Source organism: Ilyonectria robusta (genome assembly GCF_021365365.1).
Source record: "Ilyonectria robusta strain PMI_751 chromosome Unknown BGZ61scaffold_13, whole genome shotgun sequence".
NCBI classification, from domain to species: domain Eukaryota; kingdom Fungi; phylum Ascomycota; class Sordariomycetes; order Hypocreales; family Nectriaceae; genus Ilyonectria; species Ilyonectria robusta.
In genome coordinates this window covers 801,309-824,799 of record NW_025764447.1, presented here as the reverse complement: position 1 = coordinate 824,799, position 23,491 = coordinate 801,309, and the positions used below count along the sequence as shown (strand labels likewise).

At 51.1% G+C, this 23,491-nt stretch overlaps 8 protein-coding genes and 1 non-coding gene across 9 annotated transcripts; 2 read left to right on the top strand and 7 right to left on the bottom strand.

Moving 5' to 3' along the window:
* Nucleotides 1-593: 593 nt before the first annotated feature.
* Nucleotides 594-2,041, bottom strand: BGZ61DRAFT_454517 (uncharacterized protein). The gene is made up of 2 exons (XM_046246241.1): nucleotides 995-2,041; nucleotides 594-945 (listed from the first exon to the last, which is right to left on the bottom strand). The coding sequence occupies exons 1-2, from the start codon at nucleotides 2,021-2,023 to the stop codon at nucleotides 901-903; spliced, it is 1,074 nt and encodes a 357-aa protein (XP_046102858.1). The 5' UTR covers nucleotides 2,024-2,041; the 3' UTR covers nucleotides 594-900.
* Nucleotides 2,042-5,859: 3,818 nt separating this feature from the next.
* Nucleotides 5,860-7,410, bottom strand: BGZ61DRAFT_495137 (uncharacterized protein; the record flags this gene model as incomplete). Its single annotated transcript, XM_046250839.1, has 3 exons — nucleotides 5,860-6,331; nucleotides 6,385-6,847; nucleotides 6,903-7,410. 3 exons carry the CDS (start codon nucleotides 7,408-7,410, stop codon nucleotides 5,860-5,862), a joined length of 1,443 nt encoding a protein of 480 aa, XP_046102857.1.
* Nucleotides 7,411-8,339: 929 nt separating this feature from the next.
* On the bottom strand, nucleotides 8,340-10,153 carry BGZ61DRAFT_507169 (ammonium transporter AmtB-like domain-containing protein; the record flags this gene model as incomplete). Its single annotated transcript, XM_046251897.1, has 5 exons — nucleotides 8,340-8,987; nucleotides 9,047-9,477; nucleotides 9,531-9,657; nucleotides 9,723-10,005; nucleotides 10,055-10,153. 5 exons carry the CDS (start codon nucleotides 10,151-10,153, stop codon nucleotides 8,473-8,475), a joined length of 1,455 nt encoding a protein of 484 aa, XP_046102856.1. The 3' UTR covers nucleotides 8,340-8,472.
* Nucleotides 10,154-11,736: 1,583 nt separating this feature from the next.
* Nucleotides 11,737-13,888, bottom strand: BGZ61DRAFT_52776 (uncharacterized protein). The gene is made up of 6 exons (XM_046253159.1): nucleotides 13,300-13,888; nucleotides 13,179-13,204; nucleotides 13,076-13,112; nucleotides 12,557-13,010; nucleotides 12,113-12,503; nucleotides 11,737-12,059 (listed from the first exon to the last, which is right to left on the bottom strand). Exons 1-6 carry the CDS (start codon nucleotides 13,514-13,516, stop codon nucleotides 11,973-11,975), a joined length of 1,212 nt encoding a protein of 403 aa, XP_046102855.1. The 5' UTR covers nucleotides 13,517-13,888; the 3' UTR covers nucleotides 11,737-11,972.
* A 3,166-nt stretch (nucleotides 13,889-17,054) lies between these two features.
* BGZ61DRAFT_454510 (uncharacterized protein) lies at nucleotides 17,055-18,713 on the top strand (the record flags this gene model as incomplete). The annotated part of the gene is made up of 2 exons (XM_046246240.1): nucleotides 17,055-17,402; nucleotides 17,464-18,713. Coding segments are annotated over 2 exons (1,359 nt in total), but the record flags the coding sequence as incomplete, so codon positions are not given.
* Nucleotides 18,714-19,048: 335 nt separating this feature from the next.
* On the bottom strand, nucleotides 19,049-20,000 carry BGZ61DRAFT_454509 (uncharacterized protein). Its single transcript, XM_046246239.1, has one exon. The coding sequence runs from the start codon at nucleotides 19,891-19,893 to the stop codon at nucleotides 19,138-19,140; it is 756 nt and encodes a 251-aa protein (XP_046102853.1). The 5' UTR covers nucleotides 19,894-20,000; the 3' UTR covers nucleotides 19,049-19,137.
* Nucleotides 20,001-20,306: 306 nt separating this feature from the next.
* BGZ61DRAFT_479566 (uncharacterized protein) lies at nucleotides 20,307-20,870 on the bottom strand (the record flags this gene model as incomplete). The annotated part of the gene is made up of 2 exons (XM_046249114.1): nucleotides 20,307-20,486; nucleotides 20,628-20,870. The coding sequence occupies 2 exons, from the start codon at nucleotides 20,868-20,870 to the stop codon at nucleotides 20,307-20,309; spliced, it is 423 nt and encodes a 140-aa protein (XP_046102852.1).
* BGZ61DRAFT_454508 (uncharacterized protein) lies at nucleotides 20,602-21,527 on the bottom strand. The gene has a single exon (XM_046246238.1). The coding sequence runs from the start codon at nucleotides 21,496-21,498 to the stop codon at nucleotides 20,893-20,895; it is 606 nt and encodes a 201-aa protein (XP_046102851.1). The 5' UTR covers nucleotides 21,499-21,527; the 3' UTR covers nucleotides 20,602-20,892.
* A 710-nt stretch (nucleotides 21,528-22,237) lies between these two features.
* BGZ61DRAFT_t133 lies at nucleotides 22,238-22,324 on the top strand. Its single transcript has one exon. It is a non-coding gene; the product is annotated as a tRNA-Tyr (tRNA).
* Nucleotides 22,325-23,491: the final 1,167 nt, after the last annotated feature.

Genomic DNA, 23,491 nt, shown 5'->3' with positions numbered 1-23,491 from the left:
AAATTGAGTGCCTCAGTATTCAGGCATATATTGGGGTGAATTTATGTTCGTCTGTTTCCTGCTTGCTGCTTGAGGCTTCAAAGCAAGCTCTATTTGCCTTTTCTGTGCTACTATATGTGGAATCAACTGGAAGCTGCTTGCTAAGCCTGTAGTAATAGGTGGCAACTGTCATCTTTAATGACAATATTTATCAGCCTTTCAAGCCATTTCTATGAGCTTCCTTTTGCCACTATTCAACATTACCAAGTCCGAGTAAATCGATCCATAACATAGGCCCCCACACCTGCTAATAAGTCCATTGATGTACCTCGCACCTCCCTAATTCTACCCTTCGGCAAGACTGTGAAATCCGTCAGACAGGGCTCATAACACAGACCTCCCGGTGGAACTATTGCTGGAGATCGTACAATAGTTAACCCGGTGGCAAGATTTGACTTCTCTTGGTTGCTGTGGTCATTCTACTCACTGCTGGGCTTCTAACGAGCTCTTAAATCTTGCTTTTAAGAAGCAGCCAAACGCCTGCGACTCGAACCGGTTATTGTGAAGTTTGTTTCTTGCTATCAAACACTACTCGCAACATGTGATACAGTGGCTCGTTTACCATAAGTTCAGCATCAAGTTGGATGGGCAGGTTTTCGCCAGCAACATTTTTCCTTACGATGTTTCAATTGACACAAGATCTCTTAGCTTTTCACCTTTACCTAAGATGAAATATATAACCTATCTCCATTTGTCCATTGTTGGGGATGCCCCAAGAGTCGCAAACCATCTCGTAAGGTATGGCACTGATCTATGGGAGGGAGATAGCGATTACCCCAACCTCACGCTCTTGTACTGTAGTAATTCTACAATCGGCTTTCTGCTGTACAGTACAGTATAATGCAGAGTGATTTCCTCCTTCTATGCGATTTCAGACGTAGCGTTCGCAGAATATTTACCTTCTTCCTATTTGATATGGCTTAATAGAGACCATTTATCAGAACAGACAACTTACCCATTTGGGAAATGGCGTGAACGTATAGCGCTCTCCGCCGAGAATTAAAGTGCCTTCATACCGGAGAAGTTCCACAGGGCCGTCGATGGTATACATGAATATCGATCGTGCACTAGGAAGCCACGTGAGGTAATCCAGCAACCGTCGGACATCATAAATGTTGACGCGGAGTCTTCTCAAAAGAACAAGAACTTCTAGCCATGAGGTGAGGAATTCTTTGTCGCGGTCGTACGTGCATGTATAGCCGTGCTTGTTCAGTGTAGAGCGCACTCCGCCCTGTAACATCTCCTTGACATGGTCTGCGAATTCCTTGATGTCTGTGGTTACCTGAAACTCGCCTGTGGATGTCAGAGTGTATTCAGCAACTTCGTACAAAATCCACATGCGTGCTTCGAAGGGCGGGTAAAACCACACAAATCCAGAATTTCGAATGATTCCCGACATTGTTTGTAGCGTTCGCAGGAAGTAGGCCTCCTCTTTCTGACTGCGGGGATACTGGGGTATGCACGTCCAGTCAATCCAGATGTATGACCAGGTTTGTAGCCGGAGATTTTCTTGAAGAAGGTGTAGATATTCGCCGTTAGGATCAGGGTGATCTTTCGTCTGCCAGAAGTGACTAACAAAGAAGCATTCGGTCCGTTTGACAAATCCGTTAGAAGCAGGAAGAAGAACATAATCGTCTAAACGATCACTGCTCCATTTTGGCATCGTTTTCTGAGATAGAAATGCCGCTCTTCGTTGGAAAAACCAAAACATGGGATTTGCCGACCCTTTACACAAAAATTCATCCAGACTGGTACACTTTTGCAAGACTTCTTTTTCTATCGCGTGCCCGGTTTGAGTGAGTGGGTCCCAGGCCTCCACGCTGCGATGGACAAGCGAGCCCCATGGTGTCATCTCGGCTGTAGATTGTTTGTACTTATGCGCCAAGGTTTTAGCGAGCACCTTTGCTGAAGACCTCAATGACTCGATGGAAAGAATCTTAAAATGAAGACAATGTGAAATGTTGGGTAGGAAAAATGAGTACATGTTCTGAAGAAAGAGGGTTGCTGCGGCAGGGGAGTGTCGGGGCGGATGTGTGGTTACGTGACCTAATTTGCACCAGTGAGCCATGGACACGTATCCATACCTCTCCCTAGTATTCGATGGCCTTCCACGACCTTCTTTCTATACTTCAGATCATGAGAGCATCACAATGACTAGTGCTAGCAATTTAGCCAGCATCGACTGCGAAGAAACAAATTAACTATTGACTATTCACGAATTTAAGTTGCATCTATGTTAAAAGGCGCAGTGAGCGACTAGCCTTTAATGCCACTTAATGGCGACTCAAATTGATGTTTGCCCCATTGGGAATACTGTCAGATGTGAATTGCTTGTATTCATGATGTCTGTGTGTTTTCTGCTGGAGAATTTGAGGCATGCTACGGAGTATATATGGCTTGATTTATCAGCTCTTGCCACTGGTGGCGATATTCGCCACGGCATCCAGCAGCCTTCCTTGCCACTATTCAACACCTATATGTTGTTATTGTTAGAAGACGACAGGGCGTGTATTCGCACTAGCTACGCACTGTGTATGCGCCACACTGGTCCATTTTTGGCCTTTTTTGGCAAAATTACAATGATTGATTGCTGACGCTGGACCCGCACCCTAGTGTACCGGGTGTGCAAATATGTGGGGTAGAGGATATCGATGATGTCAACTTCCTGCTAGCTCAACAGAACTGCTAGCTTGGCTTGAATAATTCGAGGAGTATAGTATTCTGTTGGATTGAGACCTCGTGTGGCGGCATAACATGCCTGATCCGGACTGCCTGATCCGGAACGCCGGATGCGGAACGCCGGATCAGGTAATAAGCCGGATCCGGCATCATGACAACGCCGGATCCGTCTCCCTTTGACACCCTGATCTAGATCCCTTTGAGTATAAAATAGGGCCCCTATGACCCTCAGTCAATGGAGGATAATCACATCAATTTACATCATTTTGATCAATTACTCCTGCTATTGCATACAGCAAATTGCGTATCCAACATATTCACATATTTTCAAGTTACTTATTTCTGTTCATCCCTCATGCCCTTCTACAGGCCCAAGGGCTTAACCAATTTCTATTTATTAACTCCTGCTTACTAAATATTATAGTATATTCAAGATAGATTCATCAATATATAAGCAAGTAACCTATCCCGTTGCAAGCGGCGTCTTATCTGCAGTCCGCGAGAGCGAGAGTCAAGGACATATCTGAAATACTTGGGCGAAGAGGATCGAGCAATCAATGCCAGATAGGGCGATAATGTCGCATAGCTATTCAGCTTGCGTTCGCTGCTTTGCGTCATTTCAAGCCTCTTGTGGCTGTGTGGCTTGGACCCATGAAGTTCAAGCTAGTGCAGTACAGTAAAAGCAAAGGCCACCCACTATGTAATACACCGTGTGATGGCCCAATACGGAAGGAAGAGTGGTCTGTGCTTTTATAGGGTCTGGTCAAGCCTAGGCAGTAAGTTTTTTCTTCCTTCTTCCTCCAGGCGCAGCCACCTTGCGGTCCCTTAAAGAACCTTTCGGAACTTACTTCGTAGTTCCTCCAGGCACCTTCGTTAGCCTAGGCGTGCTAGGAGTAGCTAACGTATTGAGGCACGCCTCGCTGACCTAGGTACACAAAGCATGAACGCACTTTTCAAATTGACAAAAGGGCAAATGCCAAAATTCGCTATTGTTGACTTCTGGTAAGCATCGCGGCACCATTGAATAAGCCCCTTCAATCCACTCTTATAGGTTTCTCCTCCAATTATTTTCTGCAATGTCCCTTGGCGCTTTTTTCCGCAATTCTTCGGCTAAAAGCACAGTCCGAATCTTGTTTCTCATAATCTGGTTCACCGAAGCCAGGATTTCCCTCATCAGCGAATGGGAAGATTGGATGCACGTTTTGTCTATTAATCTAACAATTAGATTGCATCTTTTCCGCATAGCTAAATGCAGGCCTTCAAGATGGTTGCGTTTGACGCCTAATGGTCACGCTTGAAAAGCCTCTCGAAGATGGATCTGGGAGAACAAGTCATGCGTTGAGGTGCCGAATTCCCATCAATACACTCTCCACTCCAGCGGTAGATAGGTGATAGTCTCGTCTAGTTAGTGTTTTTCTCCTGTATTAGGTGCGGCATGGATGCATGTTGAAATTGCAACACGCGCGGCCATTGGCGATCGTGTGGCTGGATGAGTGAGTCTGCCAACGCCGGGTAGCTGGAAAGAGGCGGAGTATTCTTCTATTATCCAGATCCTAGTTCCAGACTACCACCTAGTCGTAACTTAGCACCTTTACTCTCAAAGTCCCTTTATTTAGGTTTCTTTTAGCTTTACTCGATACCGTCCGATAGATCAAAGCCATACAGTAGATGCAAATAATAGAAGCATAATAGAAGCACATACTTAGCGGTACGCTTAGTGCCAGAAACACAATAGCTTGACAGTAAGGTTGTCACTTGATCTTTACCTCAAGCTTTTAATTCGGTCTTTCTGTCTTCGACTTGCTAAAGACAGGTAGTAATCTTGTTATCTCCAGCTTGTGGTGTTGCTATCGACAGGGAAACCCCTTGCTATTTGGGGATAATAACTTTCTTATAAACTCTATAATATAAGAGGGGCTGCTTTAAAAATGATGTACTGGTCTTCTAGGTGAAGCGAAAGTCCGCCCTTGATTAACCATCTCTCTCACATATTGGTGCCACGTGCAATCAATTCTCTACGAAATCAATCACGTTCGTTGATTACTAGACGTATATTAAGTTAGGCAGTTACGGCGGCGATACTGCTATTGATTTCGAGGTGACGGCCATCTCGTCAAAGTTCAATAGCACGTTGATCCACGAATCTAGTGTGGTCGGGGGCTTGGGGATGGTGATGCAATCGACACCGGAAATACCAGAAATCCCAAATATCAGACCTGTGGCACTTATTCAATGCCTCATTTTGGTATGCCATAAACTAGAACCCAATAACACGGCTGTAGTTGAAATTTTGAAATTTAAATTGTCGTGCAAATGAGTGCGGGAACCTCCATTAGTTTGTCGTTATAGTGATGAAATCATTCCGTACTATTTATATACAGATCATTAATATACCCCATGGGTGACGATCTCAAGATCTACGTGCCCATAATTTTCTATGGGTACCTATAGGTAGCATCTTAAGACCCGTAATGAAACCGGGTAAGTTACCCATGGATATTCCACTTACCTTATCTCCCCACAAGAATCGGGCGTTTCGCAAGCAAGCTAGCAGACCCTTGGCCAGAACTACAAGTAGTAATTGTGAACTAATTCCCATGTTTAATATCAAGTTCCTGAAATATTGACACACGCCAGTTATTTGAATAGTCAACCAACATTACAGGTTGCTTCTTGTCATGGGCCTACGGAGATCGTCCAGAGTCCCAAACACAACGGTTCTGATAGTTAGACGCATCCCCCCCTGAAAGGCATTGCTTTCCAGAGAAGTTTCTTGACCTGGCCAATTGGTTTGTAGCCGATGGAGTGTTACTGCTAACGCGACTTTAAAACATTCTCAGCCAAACCATGCAGCCCCTCGTGCGAGTCATCTCCTACCACGTATTGAATATCATCTCGAAAAGGTTCTTTCCACTTTTCTTTCTAAGCCACGTCAATAAAAACGAGCCTGGCGACGGACATCCCGTGGCCCTCAAACACAATGCCCCACCGAACAACCTTGGGCTCGGTGTACGATGCACCTAGAAGAACCCATCGCCGGCACTGAATCATTCAAGCACATGATTTCCAATCAGACGCTATTCGCATGCTGCCAATGTAATTCAACATGCCATCATTAAAGTCGTTCCAGTCATGCAGGTATCATTCCAATCTCCATTTCCTCTCCCAGTCCTTAAAATACGGACTCTCGTCCAAAGTCTGCACCTTCCAGTCTTTCTCAATCAAACCCTGCTCAATCTGCTGCTTCTCATACTTCTCCATAGTAGGCTTGGCAACGTGCTCCACATGCCAAGTACCCTTGTACTTCATGAGGTTCTCCTTTCCTTCGTTGAGAACCTTGAGAACAATGGATGGAATGTACGGCTCGTCTTGGAATTCAGTAATAGGAGTGAATAGCGCTTTGAAGTTGAACACGATGGCGCCAGAGAGGGGGAGCCGGCGCAATGTTTGCCAGTCCACACGTAGGTGAAGATCCTCTGGTTTCAGCGATGGGTTCTGGGTTTCTCGGTGGCTGAAATCGGGATGGTCAGATGGCAAGTAGAGCGGTTGTCCGATTTCAAGGCCCCACGATCCTCTCTGGATTGGGCTGGAGGTCGGCATCTTGGTAAAAAATCTGGAACAACGTTAGTTTCAATCATTTCATGCGTGTCTGGTTTCAAAACTTACCGGTCCATGCTGAATTCCATCTTCTCCTTGTAATCGGGCACGGTGCGATGGATCGCAGGCAGCCCAAGACCCATCTTCTCTCCAATGTTCCATCCCACAGAAGAGCAAACAACGCCAGCTCGCAACACGTATCGACCGGTCTCGGGGTCTCGCAGAGTCATGGCGAAATCTTCAGGTACGTTGTTCAAGAGAACGAGAAGAGGGTCGATTGCGCTGAGATCCTGCTTGGTGTTGAGGATGTGATTAACAAACGTATTGCCAATCAGCTCGAATTGGTTCGGGTATCGGGCGCAGATGAATTGCAGAACCATTTCCATAAGTTCTTTGCAGGCGAGTTCGGATCCTGGCAACCAGTCCAGCACGTCCTTGCCGTGCTTTGCGTAAATTTCTTGACGCTGACGGATTCGCTCTACGTAGGTGTTTTCGAGTTCAATCCAAAAATCGGGGTCCATCTTCTTGTATGCTGCTCGTAAAAACATATATTAGCGATGGTCTTGAGTTCAGAGGCCGTTACATACACATGGTTTGATGGTAGGCCCATCGGAATGGCCGATAAGGCCGTGCCAGAGCATTCTGGATATTGAAGTTCTTGACAGGCGAGGGCAAAGGAACACCAGAAATGGCGGCATAATTTGGGAAATTGCCTAGGCCCCGGATATCGCCAACGCTGAAGCCACTGAATACATAGCTGGAAGGCTTGGCGAGTCGGTAGTCCTCGTCCAACTTGAGAATTGAAGACTGTGGTGCGACCGACAAGTCGAATGCCTTGGGAGCGGGCCAAAGCTTCGGGTTGACTTCCTGGAGCGTCGTACGCTGCGAAGGCGGGAATACCTTCACATACTCTGCTTCAATAGATTTCTTGGACTTTTCGGGCGTCGGTGTCGCTGCCAACTGAGAGATGCGACTTAGGGCTTTCCGGTTATGGAGTAGTGTGTGGACGATGACCGAGAAGGCACCCAAAGAAATCACAACGCCAAGAATTGCAGGGCCCAAACTGAGTTGGGCAATTTCAGAGAGCACAAGCATGGCGGTTGATGCTGGTCTAGGGTGGTTTGTGCTCTATGGCGGGCGGAGAGATAAGGCGAATGGGTTCCTGGAACGTAATCGCATGAGATGACAGCAACTAGCTTTTTTATGCATACTGGCTTCATTACTGGAGCGAGCCAACCAGAGTAGATAGGAATGGATGGACGGCTACCTGGTGCCGCGATTCCTGGCCATTCTGCAGCGCGACCCGTCTATCAAGACCGGAAGTGGACATGTTAGGATAAGAGGGGCACGGGAGCGTCAGGGTTAGGAAAAGATTCCTGGATCCGGTTAGGAGACGACGAAACGCGGGGAAGATGTACCAAACATGACCTCAGATCAGCAAATCTTGGTGATGCTCATTGGCCGTGGGGAAGATAAAGATGCGCCACGAGATTGTCGCCGTGGTTGCAAGCCTGCGTCGCGAACAGCGTGCGCTAGCCAGATCCAGATAATCTTGGAGGGTCGCAGCACCCCCACTTCGGGGAAGCAGTGATAACAAGTCGTATGAGGACGCGGGATAAGGGGCTGGAAGCCTCGGATAGCCTGTGAAGATGACGAAGTTGCCGGTGATACGTGGTCGTTCCAGGCGGGATTCCATCTATTCAGGGAAGAGGACTACCGAGCCGCTGAGCCTAAGCTGACAGCGCGGCCCGATCAGGCGTATCTCGAGGATGTGACGCTGTTAGAGCAACTCATTAGTCCTCATACTGGAAATTCTTCGATTAAGCTATCCCGCGCTCGGTGGATCCCGGTTTCGTTATGCAGCTAAAACAAGCTTGGTGTGCTACGGGCTTCTCGGAGGTTTGAGCATCGCGGCCCCCTGCTACCACGCGAGGATCTCATCTACCTATTCACATATTCGGCCACCAGACATCAAATTCGAATCATCAGGGATGCATTTGAGAATGTAATTGATCGTAGATCAGGATACAATTATAATTGTGTCTCTCAAACGCGCTGTTTCAGCCAATGCCCCGCTAGAATACGCAGCAGCAAAACAACCCTCTAGAGTATCAGTAAACAAGCAATCGCCTTCCTTGAGTCTCAAAATCAACGCACTCAATCCTTCTTAGTCTCCTCAACCACAGGCGGTGTAGCACCCTTAAGAGAGCCAGACCCGCGAACGCCCTCGGTCATCGTCATGCTCTGATCACTCATGAGCCCATCCTCCCAATCCATCTCCGACAGATACGCAAAGTCCAGGCCGAGCACCTCGCTCTCCTCGCTGGCGCGGATGTGCAGGCCGGGAATCTTGTTGATGACGAATAGCAGGATGCACGAGATGACAAACGACCACACGGCGCATGTCGTGGCACCCGCGAGCTGCAGTCCAAGCTGACGCCAGTTGTGGTTCCACCAGCCTCCTGCGTACGCGTCGCCACTGACGCCGTCGAGAGCGGGCACGAATTGCGCGGCGAAGAGTCCCGTCAGAATGTCGCCGAAGTAGCCGCCAACGCCGTGGATGGCGAAGATGTCGAGGCCGTCGTCAACGGAGAGGAGGTACTTGTACCGGGCGGCGTAGAAGCAGACAATCGATGTCAGAAACCCAATGAGCGCAGAACACTCAACGACCACTATGCATGCCAAAGTCAATAAATGGCTAATCGCCGAGTCACACCAGAGAAGTGCTTACCGAAACCTGCAGCCGGTGTGATTCCGACCAGACCAGAGATGATGCCCGAGCAGAAGCCCACCAAGCTGAACTTCTTGGTGTAGATGTAGTCAAGAAGGACCCAGCCAATACCGCCACCACATGCCGCAAAGTTGGTGTTGACGACGACGTAGATGGATCGCAGGCTGAGGTTGGCCGTGCTGGCGCCGTTGAAGGCGAACCATCCGAACCAGATGAAGACAGTGCCGATGCACATGAGCAGAGGGTTGTGCGGCTTGTAGTGCACGCCCTTCTTGGCCTCAGCGGCCTTGTCGGTGAGACGGGGACCCAGCATGAAGGACCAGGCGAGGGCGCCGAAGCCACTGGCGATGTGGACGGGACCCGAGCCTGCAAAGTCGTAGAGGCCGAGCTTGTACAGCCAGCCGCTGGGGTTCCATTCCCAGTAGGCGAGACTGTGATGGATGGTCAGCATGCGTGTCTCAGGTGTGATATGGACGCGACTCACATGTAGTACACAAAGGTGGTCCAGCAGAGGAGGAACACCATGCTAGGCCAGAGCCGGCCACGCTCCAGCATGGCTCCGGCCAAGATCATGGCGGTCGCAGTGACGAAGGTGAAGCCAAAGGCAGCATCTACACGAATCATTGTTAGCCACGCGAATGGGTGTGTGTGTGCGCTCCCGAAGATGCCGACGTACAGAGAATGTCCGGAATGTCCGTGTTGGCGAGCGACGGGGAGGCGAGGACGTTGTGCAACCCTGCCAGGGAGAGATCGCCCAAGATCGGGTTGGTGGTTCGGGACTGGTAGAGGGAGTAGCCGTACACCCAGAACTGGATGCCACACGCGCAGGCGCAGAACAGCGACTGCAGGATCATGGTCATGGCGGACTTGCGGCGGTGCATGCCCGCGTACAGGAAGCCGATGGCCGGAGTGATCTGCCAGCACAGGATGGTGCATACTAGCAGCCAGCAGAGGTCGCCCTTGTTTGATGTCAGCTGTATTCGCATCGTGAGCGCGACCATCACGTACCTTGTCGTAGGGGGCGTTGAGATCCTGGGTGATGGGGTTGCCGCCCTGAGGGTCGACGGCATAGTCGGGCCACTCGGTGACGGGTGTGATCTCGGACATGGTGCTTGGCTGCGGTGGGATATGTCTTGTCTTGATGAAGTGCTGTATTCAGCCTCGCCACGTGCAATTGGCTCGAGGGTCTGGTCGACCGAGGATATCTGGAGAGTCCACTTGCACCGATTCCACTTAAGCTGTCAGACGGAAACAAGCAAAGGCGAAGCAGGGAGGCGGATACTTATACCTGGGCTCGCCTCCCGCGTCCACGGCCTCCGCGAACTCGCCCAACTCCCCTTACGACGACACATGTCTTGGCGGCTCCTCTAAAAACGGCCCGCAGCCCAATAATGGCGATGAGTTGCGGAGCCCGGAGCGCGGTGTCGACGCGCAAACAGGAGTCGAGATAAGCACCAGACACCCAATCTGCGAATGGCGGCCTGGGACTGGCCTGCGCCGCTTATCAGTTGCTCTCCCTAGATTCGCTGCTCCGCCCTAGGCCGGGGAGGTCTGAGTTGCCAAGAGATAAAGCCTTCGTGTCTTGATTAAGCCTTATCCGCCCACATGACGCCCCAGTTACTCCAGATACTCAGTCGACTCCGTAGATACCGACCTTTAAGCGAGCCGGAGCTGAGATGTGCCAAGACATGCTGTGCAGCTTACCCTAGAGCTGGTCTCGGAAGGGTGGAAGAAAAGCACCGATTGGTGTTGAGGGTCCGGATGGGTTGGAAAACATCATCAAAGTATTAATGGAGTTTGGGTATGGTGTATTTAACTAAATCTAGGTGGGTGCATCCAGAACATGCAGGTTAAATAGATTCAGGGCACACCCATTCGTCTACTCAGATAAGCTTAAATGCTATCAATAGCTATCAACACCACAAAAGTCACGATAAGCAACCCAGTCCCGAAACACTCTGGAGTCCGATTAGAAACATACATCAAGAGCGGTTATTCATATGCTTGCATACTGCTCCCTGCACACAGGCACAAATTATTTCATCCAAGCCTAAGCAAAACCAACATACCTGGTATGCGCACAGTTGAAGTTCTTAAGCCAAGACTCTAGAAGCAGTACTCTATTTAACCTGATAAATAGAAAAGAAAAAGACCACTGAGAGAAACAAATACTAAGAATTGATCTTCTCCAATGCCATTCCCCAAACTGCTCATTAGGTGCATTGTTCTCAACTGTCTTTGGGAGCATGTACTGAGCAATGTGCATGTGCATGAACAAAAATACCCTATACTATGGGGCAAGAAAAGAAAGTTGCAAACTGCTGAAAGTGGAGTGCTCCACTCGAGAGCTTAGGTATCGTTGGATAATCCTATTCAAAAAAGCCGGTATGTATTTTTCTCTATTATGTTTGAGTATTTGTTGAATGCGTTTCATGCGATGTGGTGTTGAGCTTGCCATCTTCGCTTGCCATCATGTGATGCTATTCAACAAGCTTGACCGTGCAACTATATGACGGGCACTAGTAATTAAGCATATGGCTTAGAATGGCAAGATATTTAGCTGAGATTGCGTTGAGGGTTGGATACATGCTTAATCGTGGAATTAGAGCTAGGAGACGGCCCGCGCAAGAGAAAATACTCCACCAGAAATATGGGGTATACACAAATAACCAACGATCTTCATGGTATTGGGAAAAATTATTATTAAGTATCGTCATATCCATTGACAGGTATCCCCAAATATTTTACTCGTCATAATTTACATACATTGCCATCCCATGTCGCTGTAATGCAGCCAAGCTCGATCATCGAAGTAACATGAGATCGATCGATGTGGGGACAATTACCCCTGACACGCTCCGTACATCTTAATCTTAAAAAAAAGAAAATCCCAACGAATGTTCGCTCTAATGGTATATAATGTTGATTATGTGTGCCGGGGCTTTACAGGCTCCTCAAAGTCTGGGGTCGAGTCCCCACCTTCCAACGTCGCTTGGTCGTACTTGATGTTGACCTATTCATGGTTAGCAGGCAGATACAACACTTGATGTCAGACGAAATCCTTACAGTTGTACTCCGGATGATACCGTTGTATGTCATAATCTCCTCCTCACTCTCATTTGGTGAATGGCCACGGATCTCCGTGTGTGTCTTGCCACCGTTGATTTCCTTGAGAGGGAAGTTTCCAGTGATATTCGTGTGTCGTCTGGCAGTGCCGGTGCCATAGTTGCTCGGCGTGTTGTAGTCTCTGTCGTTGCTGCTCTTGTTGGAGAACAGACCAGGGAACATTCTGCGGAACAAGGGGCGGAGTGCGGGACCACACGAGGCGATGATGGCCAGGTTGACCTCGATACTACTGTATGTGTCTCCGAGTGTGTGTCTCGCGTCGTAGTTGGGATTGAGGTCGTAGAATTTCTTGCGGAGTTCGTTGACACGGACAATCGCAACAACGGTGACACTGTATTCATCAAGTTAGCACAATATCATGGATTGCATGTGGGCACAACTTACACTCCACCCATGAGGAACACCACCAGCAAGCCGATCTTGGCGGCGAGGCGCATTCGCAGGCCCAGGAAAACCCAAAAGGGAATCACGAGGACGAGAACGTCGGTGCAGATGGTGACGATGGCCGACGATATGTAGAACATGGGACCGTCGATCTGTCTCTTCTTCTCAACTTTGAGATCCCAGTACGCGTTGATGGGGATGGTCTGGAAGATGACTGTGAGGAAGATGGCAACACCGAGCGCAATGTTGAACGCGTTGAGCGCGTACACCGACCATCGGATGCTTCGGCGATGGCCTCCCAGGCGAAGCAGGAAGATGAGGATTGACGACTTGACCAAAGCGAGGATCGGGTTGTACAGGACCTGCATAATCCAGTTCCAGAACAACACGGGCTCTAGGTCGTAAGTCTCAGGCAGCGACTTGGTACGGAAGCCGACGTAGTCGTATTTGAAGACTGCAAGCGAGCTGTTAGCGACATGGATGCTGTTGGTTGTCTTGCAGAAATCTTCCGGAACTCACACATGTAGTTGGGACCAACCAACGCCAACGAAAAGGCCTAAGGTAGGGACGAACCCTGATCAGCGCACGTTCCGGCAATCGACATGACAGAACCTTAACGAACCATTGCGCCGGTAACAAGCCAGTCATCTAGATGGCACACGCGAGGTTAGTCGAAGGGCATTCCCTGTGATGACCAGGTCCAAAGCAGGACTGATCGTCGGGAGAGAGAGTCAGGCACGTACCGATACCAAACTGCTTCGTCGACACACGCGAGTAGACGCGGACGCCCCAGATGGCAAATGCCAGAAACGTCATCAGGAAGATGATGGCGATGGCGCCCTGCTGCATGGGCGTGGTCGGCAGCTCAGTGACGGGGATGTAGCGGGCCTTGATGCTCGTGTCTACCGCCGCGACGCCCATGCCGATGGCGCCCAGCTCGTCTCTCGTCCCCAGCATCATGGCGGGAGATTCTACAAAGGAGTGGCGAGGCCTCGAGGAGGACGCAGTGGAGAGGAGATGCCCGAAGGGGAGACGCGACAGTCGTCGGAGAGTAAATCACCAGCCCAGCACCCGGAGAAAGCCTTGGACAGAACACGGGATGTGTCGTGTGTCTTAACCTCGCAGCCTTTTTTCCAGAAGATGTGCACGCCGCGCAGCCAAGCCTGGAGTGGGCCGTGCAAATGCTATATACCTAGGTTGCGCGTGAGAGAGAGCGATGCGACTGTGCGTACATGAACTATTACGACGAACCGACTCCTTGGGATTAGTGTGAGTGTGTCATCTTAGCATCGTCGCTAGCAGGCGAGTGTGAGCTACTGCTCCGTACTCCGTGCTCCTATATGAACTGGACGATACCACACACCACGACAATTTCTGCGCCAGACCCCAAAGGCGAGACCTCGCTGCTCAGGTCCAGCGTCCCGGGTCTCCCGTCGAGCCAACCCGGTCTTCTCTAGCTGATTCTAGCGGATGGTGGCCGCGCAACTGGCTGGTGGCCGCCACAAGACAAGCCATGGTGGTGTCTCGCTGGAGTTTCGGCGTTTTGACTTCTGGGTTCTGGGACTGGCTTCTGGCTTCCGGGATTGGCTTCTGGGACTGACTAACTTGCTACGTAGTACTACGTAGTACCGTCTGGGACTACTGTGCCTTCTGGGTCCGCCCCTCAGCCGCAACGGGACGGCGAACAGACTGGCTTCACTGCGCGCTCCGCGCGGGGGAGGGCCAGAAAGGAATCAAGAAGAGGAGGGCCAAGGCACGCTATCTCATGCGTCCCGTACCCAGATTCGAGGCCAGCGTGTTGCCCGAGATTGCAGAACGCAATCGGATGCAACCAGTTTCCCCGGCGCGAGGCCGTGAACATCCGCTCCCCGGCGCTAGACCTGGGCTACTGCAAGGATGAGAACCCCGGCGGTCGTCTTGGCCTCATCTTCCGGCCTCCCGGGCCACTCAGGCAGTCCAGTCTGTGCGTTAGTCGACGCTCTAGCTCCTTGGCTAGGCATTTGGCTGGTGGCGGTTAGTACCAGTAGGCCTTTGGCAGAACGAAGCCCCGACAAGCTTTCGCCTCACGGCGCAGACGAGCGGTTTTGGACAGCCAAACCTTGCAAGCCACCAAGCATTGCAAGCAGTGTGTTGCTTCGGCTAAGCTGCCAGCAGCAACGGCGCCTGATTGAGGTGCGCTCAGGGGCAAGGGTCGCCAACCGAGTTCGCCGGGGCGACACAGGAAGGTTTTGTCGCGTGGGATCGCGGCGAACTGTTGAGATGACGAAGGGGGCTAAATTGTCACTGGGATGGTCACTGGCTTATATCAACCTGGCAACGAATCGTGCCTGCATGAAGACATCTGTGAACATGTCTGGTGGTGTTGACAAGGCAGATCAGATCCCCCGCACAGCGAGGGTCAGAGATCAGCGAGGGTCTGCGAGGGTACTCAAGGGTAATAGAGGGTCACCGAGGGTAATCGAGGGTAATAGAGGGTCGCCGAGGATAATAGAGGGTCACAAAGGGTCTTCGGGTCCTCTCTCTCCCCGCACGATGGCTTGTAGGCCCGCCGAACAGACAAGGACGGCTCTCCAGCGGCCGGTAGTTAATTGTGCTAGGGTGCGGCATTTGCGAGGACATGGGAAATTGTTCGCATTCCCATGCAGACGAGGGGGAGGATCCACAAGTGCCCTTGTTGGCCATTCTGGAACGTCCCGGATCCGCAAAAACAATGGCGCCACCAGGGGATTTAGCCCGGGGACTTAAGGGACTACGTAATATCTAGAGTATTTAGTATGCATCAACGACTAACAGTCTACTAGTCAGGTGCTTCTGCAGCACTTGGCCTGCTAAGAGAGCCTCGCATGGCACTACGTGGTTGTCGGAACCCCTGACTTATTACCTACACGGCTCACATCCCGGTCCTCGCTGATCCGGGCCACTAACAGCCAAGGACTCAGCCATGGAATATCCATCCATACGTCTGCCAGGGCCAGGCAGCGGCATAAGCGATGTCGACGCCACCTCCCGCTACATCATAAGCTTACCGCTAGAGGACGGCCGATGCCTGCTCCTGCGTCCCGGAGACTGGGTTGACGCCTCCGGAGACGGGATGAACTTGGCGCCGGGGTATCGTACCCTCAACGGCGGCATGGAGCGCTGGTGGTAAAGCCAGGCCTTCTCACTTGCAGGTGCCGATCTTGCCTGATCTGTAAGCAGGCGAGTCATCTCCCTGGCCTACAATCCGAAAGCGAGGACATGGATCGTGGCGAGCCGTCGTCGCAAGAGTTTCCCAGATGCGGCATATGTGGAGACCAGCAAAGGCGAGGAAACGGTAAGAATCCAATACCTCTAGCCCGAACGTGGCCGTCAACATGGCCCAAGACGGGATGAGGCAGTGAGATGCCCATCTCCCCCACCGCAATGCTGTGCCCAGAGCTGCCTAGACAGGTCCCAACTTGCATCCAACCTGCCCTGGCTTCCGGAACTATCGAAGGAAGCGGCCTTCGCATGAATCAACTGGCCGTCAATTTGAGCTTGGAACTGGGTCCCGTTCTTCGACGGGGGGCTCACGTGGATGTTATATACGCCCGACACCAAGCCTCTTCTCTCTGCTTCTCGCATCCTATCACGCTCTTTTCACGCCTGTTCCTGTCTCGTACCCTGATCCTCCCGGCCGGTTGTCGATCTTGACCGATTCAGCCAGAAGGTTGCCAAAGGTTCCTCGTGTCCGCCGCAAACCCATCAGTCGGTGTTTCATACCCATTCTGCCAAGATGCAGCTCAACCGACGCCTCTTGGTCGGGGGTCTCGTCGCCTTCTGCGCTTCCCACGTGGTGGCACAGACTATCGTTGTCGACGGTGAAGAGATTGGTAAGTGATCTCGCGTACCTCGCATGCCTCTCGGCTTCCTTCCGAGAGGGGTAGCACTGGGCTGAAAATACTGACTCCGATTAGACGCCACCGAGAGCAACATTGACGAGGCGTCCGAGGTCGTCACTGGAAACTACCTTCCTGAGGAGAAGATCCAGCTGACCACCGATGTCTTGGCCAACTTGACCGATCTCGAGCTCACCAATGTCACTCTCCTGTACTTTGACGATGGCGAGGCCAGCCGGAAGCGCGCCGCCAGGAGTCTGCCCAACTGCAAGACCTTCCCCGGCGACTTCCTCTGGCCCAACCAGATCATCTGGCAGGTTCTGAACCTCGTCACCGGCGGCTCGCTCATCAAGACGGTCCCCATTGGCGCTGCTTGCTACGATGACTTTGGCAATTACGACGCTACCCGATGCAGCTTCGTTATCAGCCAGTTCACCAACTCCTCTCTGCAGTAAGCCAGATCCCTACCCCCCTCGCTCCGATCTAGACCTGCAGCTGACGCAGCCCACAGCATTGCGGACCCTACCTCGTCCATGTCGCCCCTGTACCAGGGTCTGACCTGCCAGCCCTCAGAGGATCCCGCTGGTACCTGCACCCTCGGAGGATTCCCCTCGTACGTGGTCGACGCCAAGAACGTGGCCCATATCCAGCTGGCCGTCAACTTTGCCCGTACGCTGAACCTGCGTCTCGTTGTCAAGAACACCGGCCACGACTTCAATGGTCGCTCCGTCGGTGCTGGCGCTCTGTCCATCTGGACCCAGCGCTTCAAGAGCATCAACTACTACAAGTCCATCCAGATTGGCTCTTACACCGGCGCTGCCATCAAGGTCGGAGCTGGTGTTGTTGGCCAGGAGGTCTACCAGGCCGCTGAGAACTACGGTGTCACCGTTGTCGGTGGTGAGGGTATGAGTGTTGGATATGCCGGTGGTTACCTTGCTGGTGGTGGCCACTCTCCTCTGTCTCCCCTGTACGGCATGGGTGCCGATCAGGTAAGTCTTTCTCCTCTTGATCCTTTACTCCACAGTCTTCTAACCACCTGAACCGTTACAGATCCTGAGCCTCGAGGTTGTCACCCCTGATGGTCGCTTCATCACCTGCAGCGGCACCCAGAACACTGATCTCTTCTGGGCCCTTCGCGGTGGAGGCGGCAGCACCTTCGGTGTCGTCACCTCCTACACCGTCAAGGCCTACCCCAAGCTCAAGACTGCTGTCATGAGCTTCAACTTCAGCACCAGCTCTTCCGTCTCCTACGATACTTTCTGGCTTGCCGTCAAGGCCTTCATGAAGCTCATCCCTACCTTCAACGCCGCTGGCAACTACGAGTACTGGAACATCTGGCACACCGGCCCCAACACCCTGACCTTCTCCATGGTTCCTTGGTTCGCGCCTGGCCACACCCTTGCTGAGCTGCACACTCTTGCCAAGCCTCTCTTTGACACTTGGGCCAGCCTCGGCATCACTTTTGATGTCACTGAGTCTGAGCATGCCAGCTACTACCCTGCCTGGAAGGCTGGTTTCCCCCGTGAGTCTGTCGGCGGCACCACCTCCAAGACTGCCGGTCGTCTGTTCCCCAAGGACACCCTTACCGATCCCGTCAAGTTCGAGACTTCCTTCAGCGCCTTCAAGGGCCTCTCTGACAAGGGCGGTAACATCATTGCCTTCGGCATCACTGGTGGCCCTGGCCCCTACCCTGACAATGCTGTCAACCCCGCGTGGCGCAACGCCTCCATGTTCGCCATCTCCGTCATCAGCTGGGACACTGGCAGCTCGTGGGATGTCATTGCGCAGAAGAGCAAGCTCCTGACCAACGACTGGATGCAGCCGTGGCGCGATGCCACCCCCGGCAGCGGCACCTACGCCTCCGAGTCCGATGTCACCGAGCCCAACTTCAAGCAGTCCTTCTACGGCACTGACAAGTACGCTCGTCTGCTCTCCATCAAGAACCAGGTCGATCCTACCGATCTCTTCTACGCCCTCCAGGGTGTTGGCAGCGACGAGTGGTACATCACCGGCCAGGTCGATGGTGTTCCCACCCAGAACGGCCGCCTGTGCCGCGTTTAAAATTCATGGCATGCACGATCACGCTCGTTACTATTCGCTTCTTTAGGCGCAATAAGTACATAGACGTCCACCTATTGACCTAATGCCAGCCAATGTTATTATAGTTTTATTTATCCCCCAGCATCATGTTGGGTATTTGAACATAATAGATACGTACTTGTCAATATTGATATTCTCGCGTCTTTCGCACATGACTTTCCCATGACTGAAGCCTGAAATTGCCATCCCGTAATATTCCCTGCATAATATGTAGGGCAATTTTCCGCACCCCATGGGTGTGTGGTGGCTCTGCGTAAAACCCTGAAAAGTCTGTTGTAAGATGAGATGGGGGCGTAGCGGGAGGATCTTAGCGCAGCCATTTTGTTACCAACACGAAAACTCATAGTCACCCATGTGCTTCACTAGCCAGTCTCGTACGCCCGTGCATTACAGTTTGATTGCCTATTGGACTCAGAAAACTTGCCAAGACCATCGAAGGATCACTCACGTATATATAGGCGCCTGGGACGGGACGAAAGGTTCCTGATTCTTGAAGCTCTTCCGATTGAATTGTTACTGTAAAGAAACGGTAGTGGTATCAAAAGAGCATGAACGTTTGCATGTTATGAAACATCTCGGAGAAAGGAAAGAATCCCTATGCGCCAATCTCCCATGGTTTGGCCACTACTTGCTAGCCTTCTCCTCGCCCTCACTCCTTTCTCCACTCTGCACCCCTTCCCCATTCTCAAGGTCCCGCCATTCCCCATCAGAATCCATCAAACCTTCCTCCTCAGGGCTTGAACGGTCACCGGCACTCGGCCTGTAATGGACCAGCATGTGAATATATTTCCACTGCGCAATGACCAAGTACGAGCTCGTATTCAACAGTATGAACCACACGAGTAGCATGATGAGTGTAAGAGGCAGGTATAGAACAAAGCCCAGGATTCGCGGCTTAAATGAGGGATACGTAGCCTTCAGCATTTCGACCGTTACAAGAAATGCCAGTATGATGGCCCATACGCCTTCGAGAAGCAGCAGCGGTAAGATAAGGGTGGCGACGGCAGTGGCGATGATCTGGCGAGGGCGGGAGGTGATGTGCAGGTCTAGCCAGGCATATTCGGGGCTCGGGGTGGACGCGTTCGCTAGAGGTGAACTAACGCTGGATGTATTGTTGGTAGGTTCATTGTCTGTAGGGACGTTCTCTACAGGGGCGCTCTCGATAGAGGTGTTGTCGACAGAGACGTTGTCGGCCGGAGCATTACCGACCGGGCCATTGTCGGTCACCGAGGCTTGCTCTTCCAAGATGATATCCTCATTCTTAGGCTTGCCCAAGAGCTTCTTCTGCCGATCTATCCAAACGGCGTTTGCCGCAATGAAGATGCCCAGAGCCCAGAATGTGTCGCTGGTAAGGTACTCGTATGGGTCTTGGTTCCACATCGTTGTCAGGGTAGAGGCGCTGAGACCGATATGTGGACTGGATGAGATGAAGCTAGATTGATGGAGTGCTCGCGGTGAGTGTCTGCGGTCAAGCTTTTATTGTCAGAGGGAGGATGGCCGACGTTTCCGAGTGATTATGCAATATCATTCTACCTCAGTAAGGCCGCATTCGGGCTGGTTGCCTGATTGGAGCTGCTGACCACCTGATTAATCCTCCAGTCGCTTCAGTACCAATCCCTTTCCTCCATTTTGCTTATATCCGCAACCTCCCGTATTCAGCTTCGCTCATTGGCTCCCATGTTGATCCTATACCTTAAACCGCCTTGCTTCCTACTGTCAAACACCCTGATGGGAAAAGTCAGCTTTGCATAGGACCGGATCCGTACCGCGGTTTCCTTTGAACCTAGATGTCCTCAAAAACTTAGAACGTCGGCTATTGACGGCATCATCAGATCAAGGGCATCCGGCATCGGATCAAGGGCATCTGGATCAGTCAGATCCATAGGTACAAATGGATAGCTTTCTTTCTTCCTAGACCAAAAGACAGGATCATCCATCGTCACAAAATCTGTCTCAACCAACCCAGCATTTGTCTGATACCTACAGTAAGTGCATGTAGGCTGAGCCGCAACGGGACGCGTATTTTGTGTTTCTCCAATGCGGTTGCCTGTAGACCAAGAAATTATGGAATTTGCCACGAGTACCAAGTGGAATGATCACATTCATTGACGGACCAATTTCTCGGAAGATGGAAACTTTGTAAAATGCAGGTTCCTCGATCCTGGGTGGCTGGTTTTTGCAGCTGGACTGATCCCAATGTCATTCCAGCCAATTATGAAGCCGAAAGTCCCAGCAGCCATCGAGATCATATGAGTGAAACTCATTATTATGGCCAGCATCAATAGTCTCGTTATCCCATTTCTACCAGCATCAAGTTCAGCCCGGTTGTCGTTTGGACACAATTCAAGACCTGTCATGTTGTCCGTGCGGCTATCATGCCTACTGCTTAAATATAGCCATCATCTCGTACTCGCCCAGCCCAGCTTCGGCTCCTTTTTTTATGCCCTCCAACCGGAATGCTTCCCCATCGTCGCCACTGACCCGAAAACAAGGCTCGAATTCATCCCAGTCGGCCAGAGGACCCAGCCAGATGACAAAGCCAATGCTAAGCTTTGTCTTAGTAACAGATTCGATGTACCGTGCCACCAAAGCAGGCTGACGAGGATATGTAAACATCAACCCTGACATATCTTGACCCTGCAGCCTCGATGACAGCTCCCACGTTCCGCGAACGGTATTAATGGCCTGCTCTGGTAGATATTTATTGGCAGGAGCCCTGGAACCAAGCTGGTGCACCTCCACGCCCTCTATGACAAGACCTTCTGAAGCACCATCTGATCGTGACTGTGATTCAATGTGTGTGAGCCACAAAGTCTCCAGCAATCCTGTGCCGCTGCCGATGGAAAGCACAGTTCGCGGGTGGCCAGCAAGCCCTCTGTCGGAGAAAATAGCCGTTAAAGTGTCTAGTAGCTTTGAAGATAGACTGAGGCAACAGTCTGCGTGACGAATCGGTTCCTCCTTTAACTTGATCGCAAGGGGATTCATGATTATGGGAGGAGTGTTGTGAAATGAGGCGCAGTTGAGATTGAAGAGCGAAAATTTTCCGAAAACGCCTCGACGCCACAGCTGCGAATGCTCCACACCATGCTTCCGTGCACACTCCACCTTTCGGCCTCTTTGAACCAGCCGCCGGAGATGTGTAGCTAAATCCAAAGAGAATCCCCTTGCTGGCTTTGTTCTCTTCTAGACTAGCGAAATAAAAGGATGAAAAGAATTACTGTCTTGCTTTTCTAACGTGACTCTAAATTGTATTCCTTTCTTGTCGCCATAGAACAGGGCCAGTTCAATCTAGTGAAATAGGCAAGATCCGCATCCGCTCCTCCTTGCTATGACCACATCTCGGCTAACAAGCTCTGAGGTCTCGCACTTTTCATCGTAGAATATGTCGCATGGCGAAAGAGCAGCCTCATTTCAAGGGGACTCTGTCCTATTTATCGTTATGATCTAAGTGGTTTAGTTTGGTGATTTATTTCCCACAATGCTGTCCTCAATTTCACCTCCACCTCCTCACCACGACCACAGTGAATTTCCTTTCTTTCTACTTCATTCCTTTTGTATAATCCTTTGCATCTTCTTCCCCTCATCTCGGGGACCTTCCTCACGCCACATCCTATCACAATGCATAGTAAAGCCCGAAACCCCACCCCGCGCCGCATTCTTACCTCACGTCAGCGTATCAGAACCTCACCTATATACCAATGCATCACCACAATCAATATACAATCCCCGAGTAGCTCAGCTGGAAGAGCGTTCGGCTGTAACCGCTTCTTTCGTTACCGAAAGGTCACCTGTTCGAGCCAGGTCTTGGGGATCTCACTATCTTTTTGGCTCTCTACCAGCATTCATCAGCTCCGACGTTAATTTCTTCAAGTCGCAAGCTAGAGAAGACTCTGGCTTGTGCCACCAATACTGAATAACTGCCAATGGCTCCACGGGTGAGTAGTAGACTCGATACTCGGGTTTGCTTGCTATGCGATTGTTGGATAGCAAGGAAGTAAAGCAAGTCGTATCTGAACGAACTTCAAGACTCTTCTGTATGCCGTCTCATGTCCTCTCAGATACTATACATAAAAAATTAGGCCGTGGAGTACAGCGATAAACGGTTAGATACTTGCACCTGCACTCGCCTGCACAGTGAAGCGACCAGAATGCTGAGTATACCACGCCGTTCATGTCCCCCTCGCTCGCGCGTTTCGTCCCATCGGTGATAAATGATACGAGTTGAAAGTGAATCTCAACTATTTACCTATTTAACATGGTGTGCCAAAGCTGGCTGTTCTTGGTTGTTGCTTGTGCAACAGAACTGACTCAGTGCCACGCCACTCTCGGCTGCAGCTACTACCTCGATTAAATTTGCTGGACTAGCTGGATTTTGTCTGTGAAGCGGCTGAAAGGCAGAGGGACGTGTTGTGGCTGGGCAATGAATTCTTTCATGGATTTCTCACAAATAGCGCAGACCGTTATGGCTCTTGAACGCACTTCTATTCACGAGATTGGTGCCGATTTCACCAAGTATTTCAATATCCGGAACGAAGGCTATGGATGCAAGTGAATGGCAGGTCTTTGACTAAAGAGATGAGTGGTTGCAAAGGTAACTAGTGACTACTAGGAATAAGTAAAAGGATACATCAAGCAATGTGTAAAGTGGATGGATGCCCATGCCCTAATTCACTTATTCTCTAGAGTACAATGTAGTCCCAATACCAATTTCTCTGGGCCCTCTATCAGTCATCACGATTTAAACGGTTTCTCGGTCTCCTTTGACTCGAAAAGCCTACGGATGCCAAACTTCCAAGCTAGATATCCCGTCACTCCCACGTTCGCTCCCAACCCGCTCGCACCAAGTGTCGCAGCCAAGCCCAGCGCTGTGAACTTGCTTGCTAGCACCATGGCCGGTCCCGCAACCATCCCTACATATGTCCAATCATCAATTCCCCGCTGCGTCTCGCTTTCTAGAGGCCGCCAGCTGCGATCCTGC

Excerpts from the sequence above, each read along its gene's own strand:
- BGZ61DRAFT_454509 (XM_046246239.1), bottom strand. The coding sequence starts at position 19,893 with ATGTGGAACCAAGACCCATACGAGTACCTTACCAGCGACACATTCTGG.
- BGZ61DRAFT_454517 (XM_046246241.1), bottom strand. The coding sequence starts at position 2,023 with ATGTACTCATTTTTCCTACCCAACATTTCACATTGTCTTCATTTTAAG. Across the intron at positions 946-994 it reads TCACGCCATTTCCCAAATGG|GAAGAAGGTAAATATTCTGC; the intron begins GTAAGTTGTCTG and ends CATATCAAATAG.
- BGZ61DRAFT_52776 (XM_046253159.1), bottom strand. The coding sequence starts at position 13,516 with ATGATGCTGGGGACGAGAGACGAGCTGGGCGCCATCGGCATGGGCGTC. Across the intron at positions 13,113-13,178 it reads GGCTTGTTACCGGCGCAATG|GCCTTTTCGTTGGCGTTGGT; the intron begins GTTCGTTAAGGT and ends TCCCTACCTTAG. Across the intron at positions 12,504-12,556 it reads GTGTTCCTCATGGGTGGAGT|TGTCACCGTTGTTGCGATTG; the intron begins GTAAGTTGTGCC and ends TGATGAATACAG.
- BGZ61DRAFT_454508 (XM_046246238.1), bottom strand. The coding sequence starts at position 21,498 with ATGAATCCCCTTGCGATCAAGTTAAAGGAGGAACCGATTCGTCACGCA.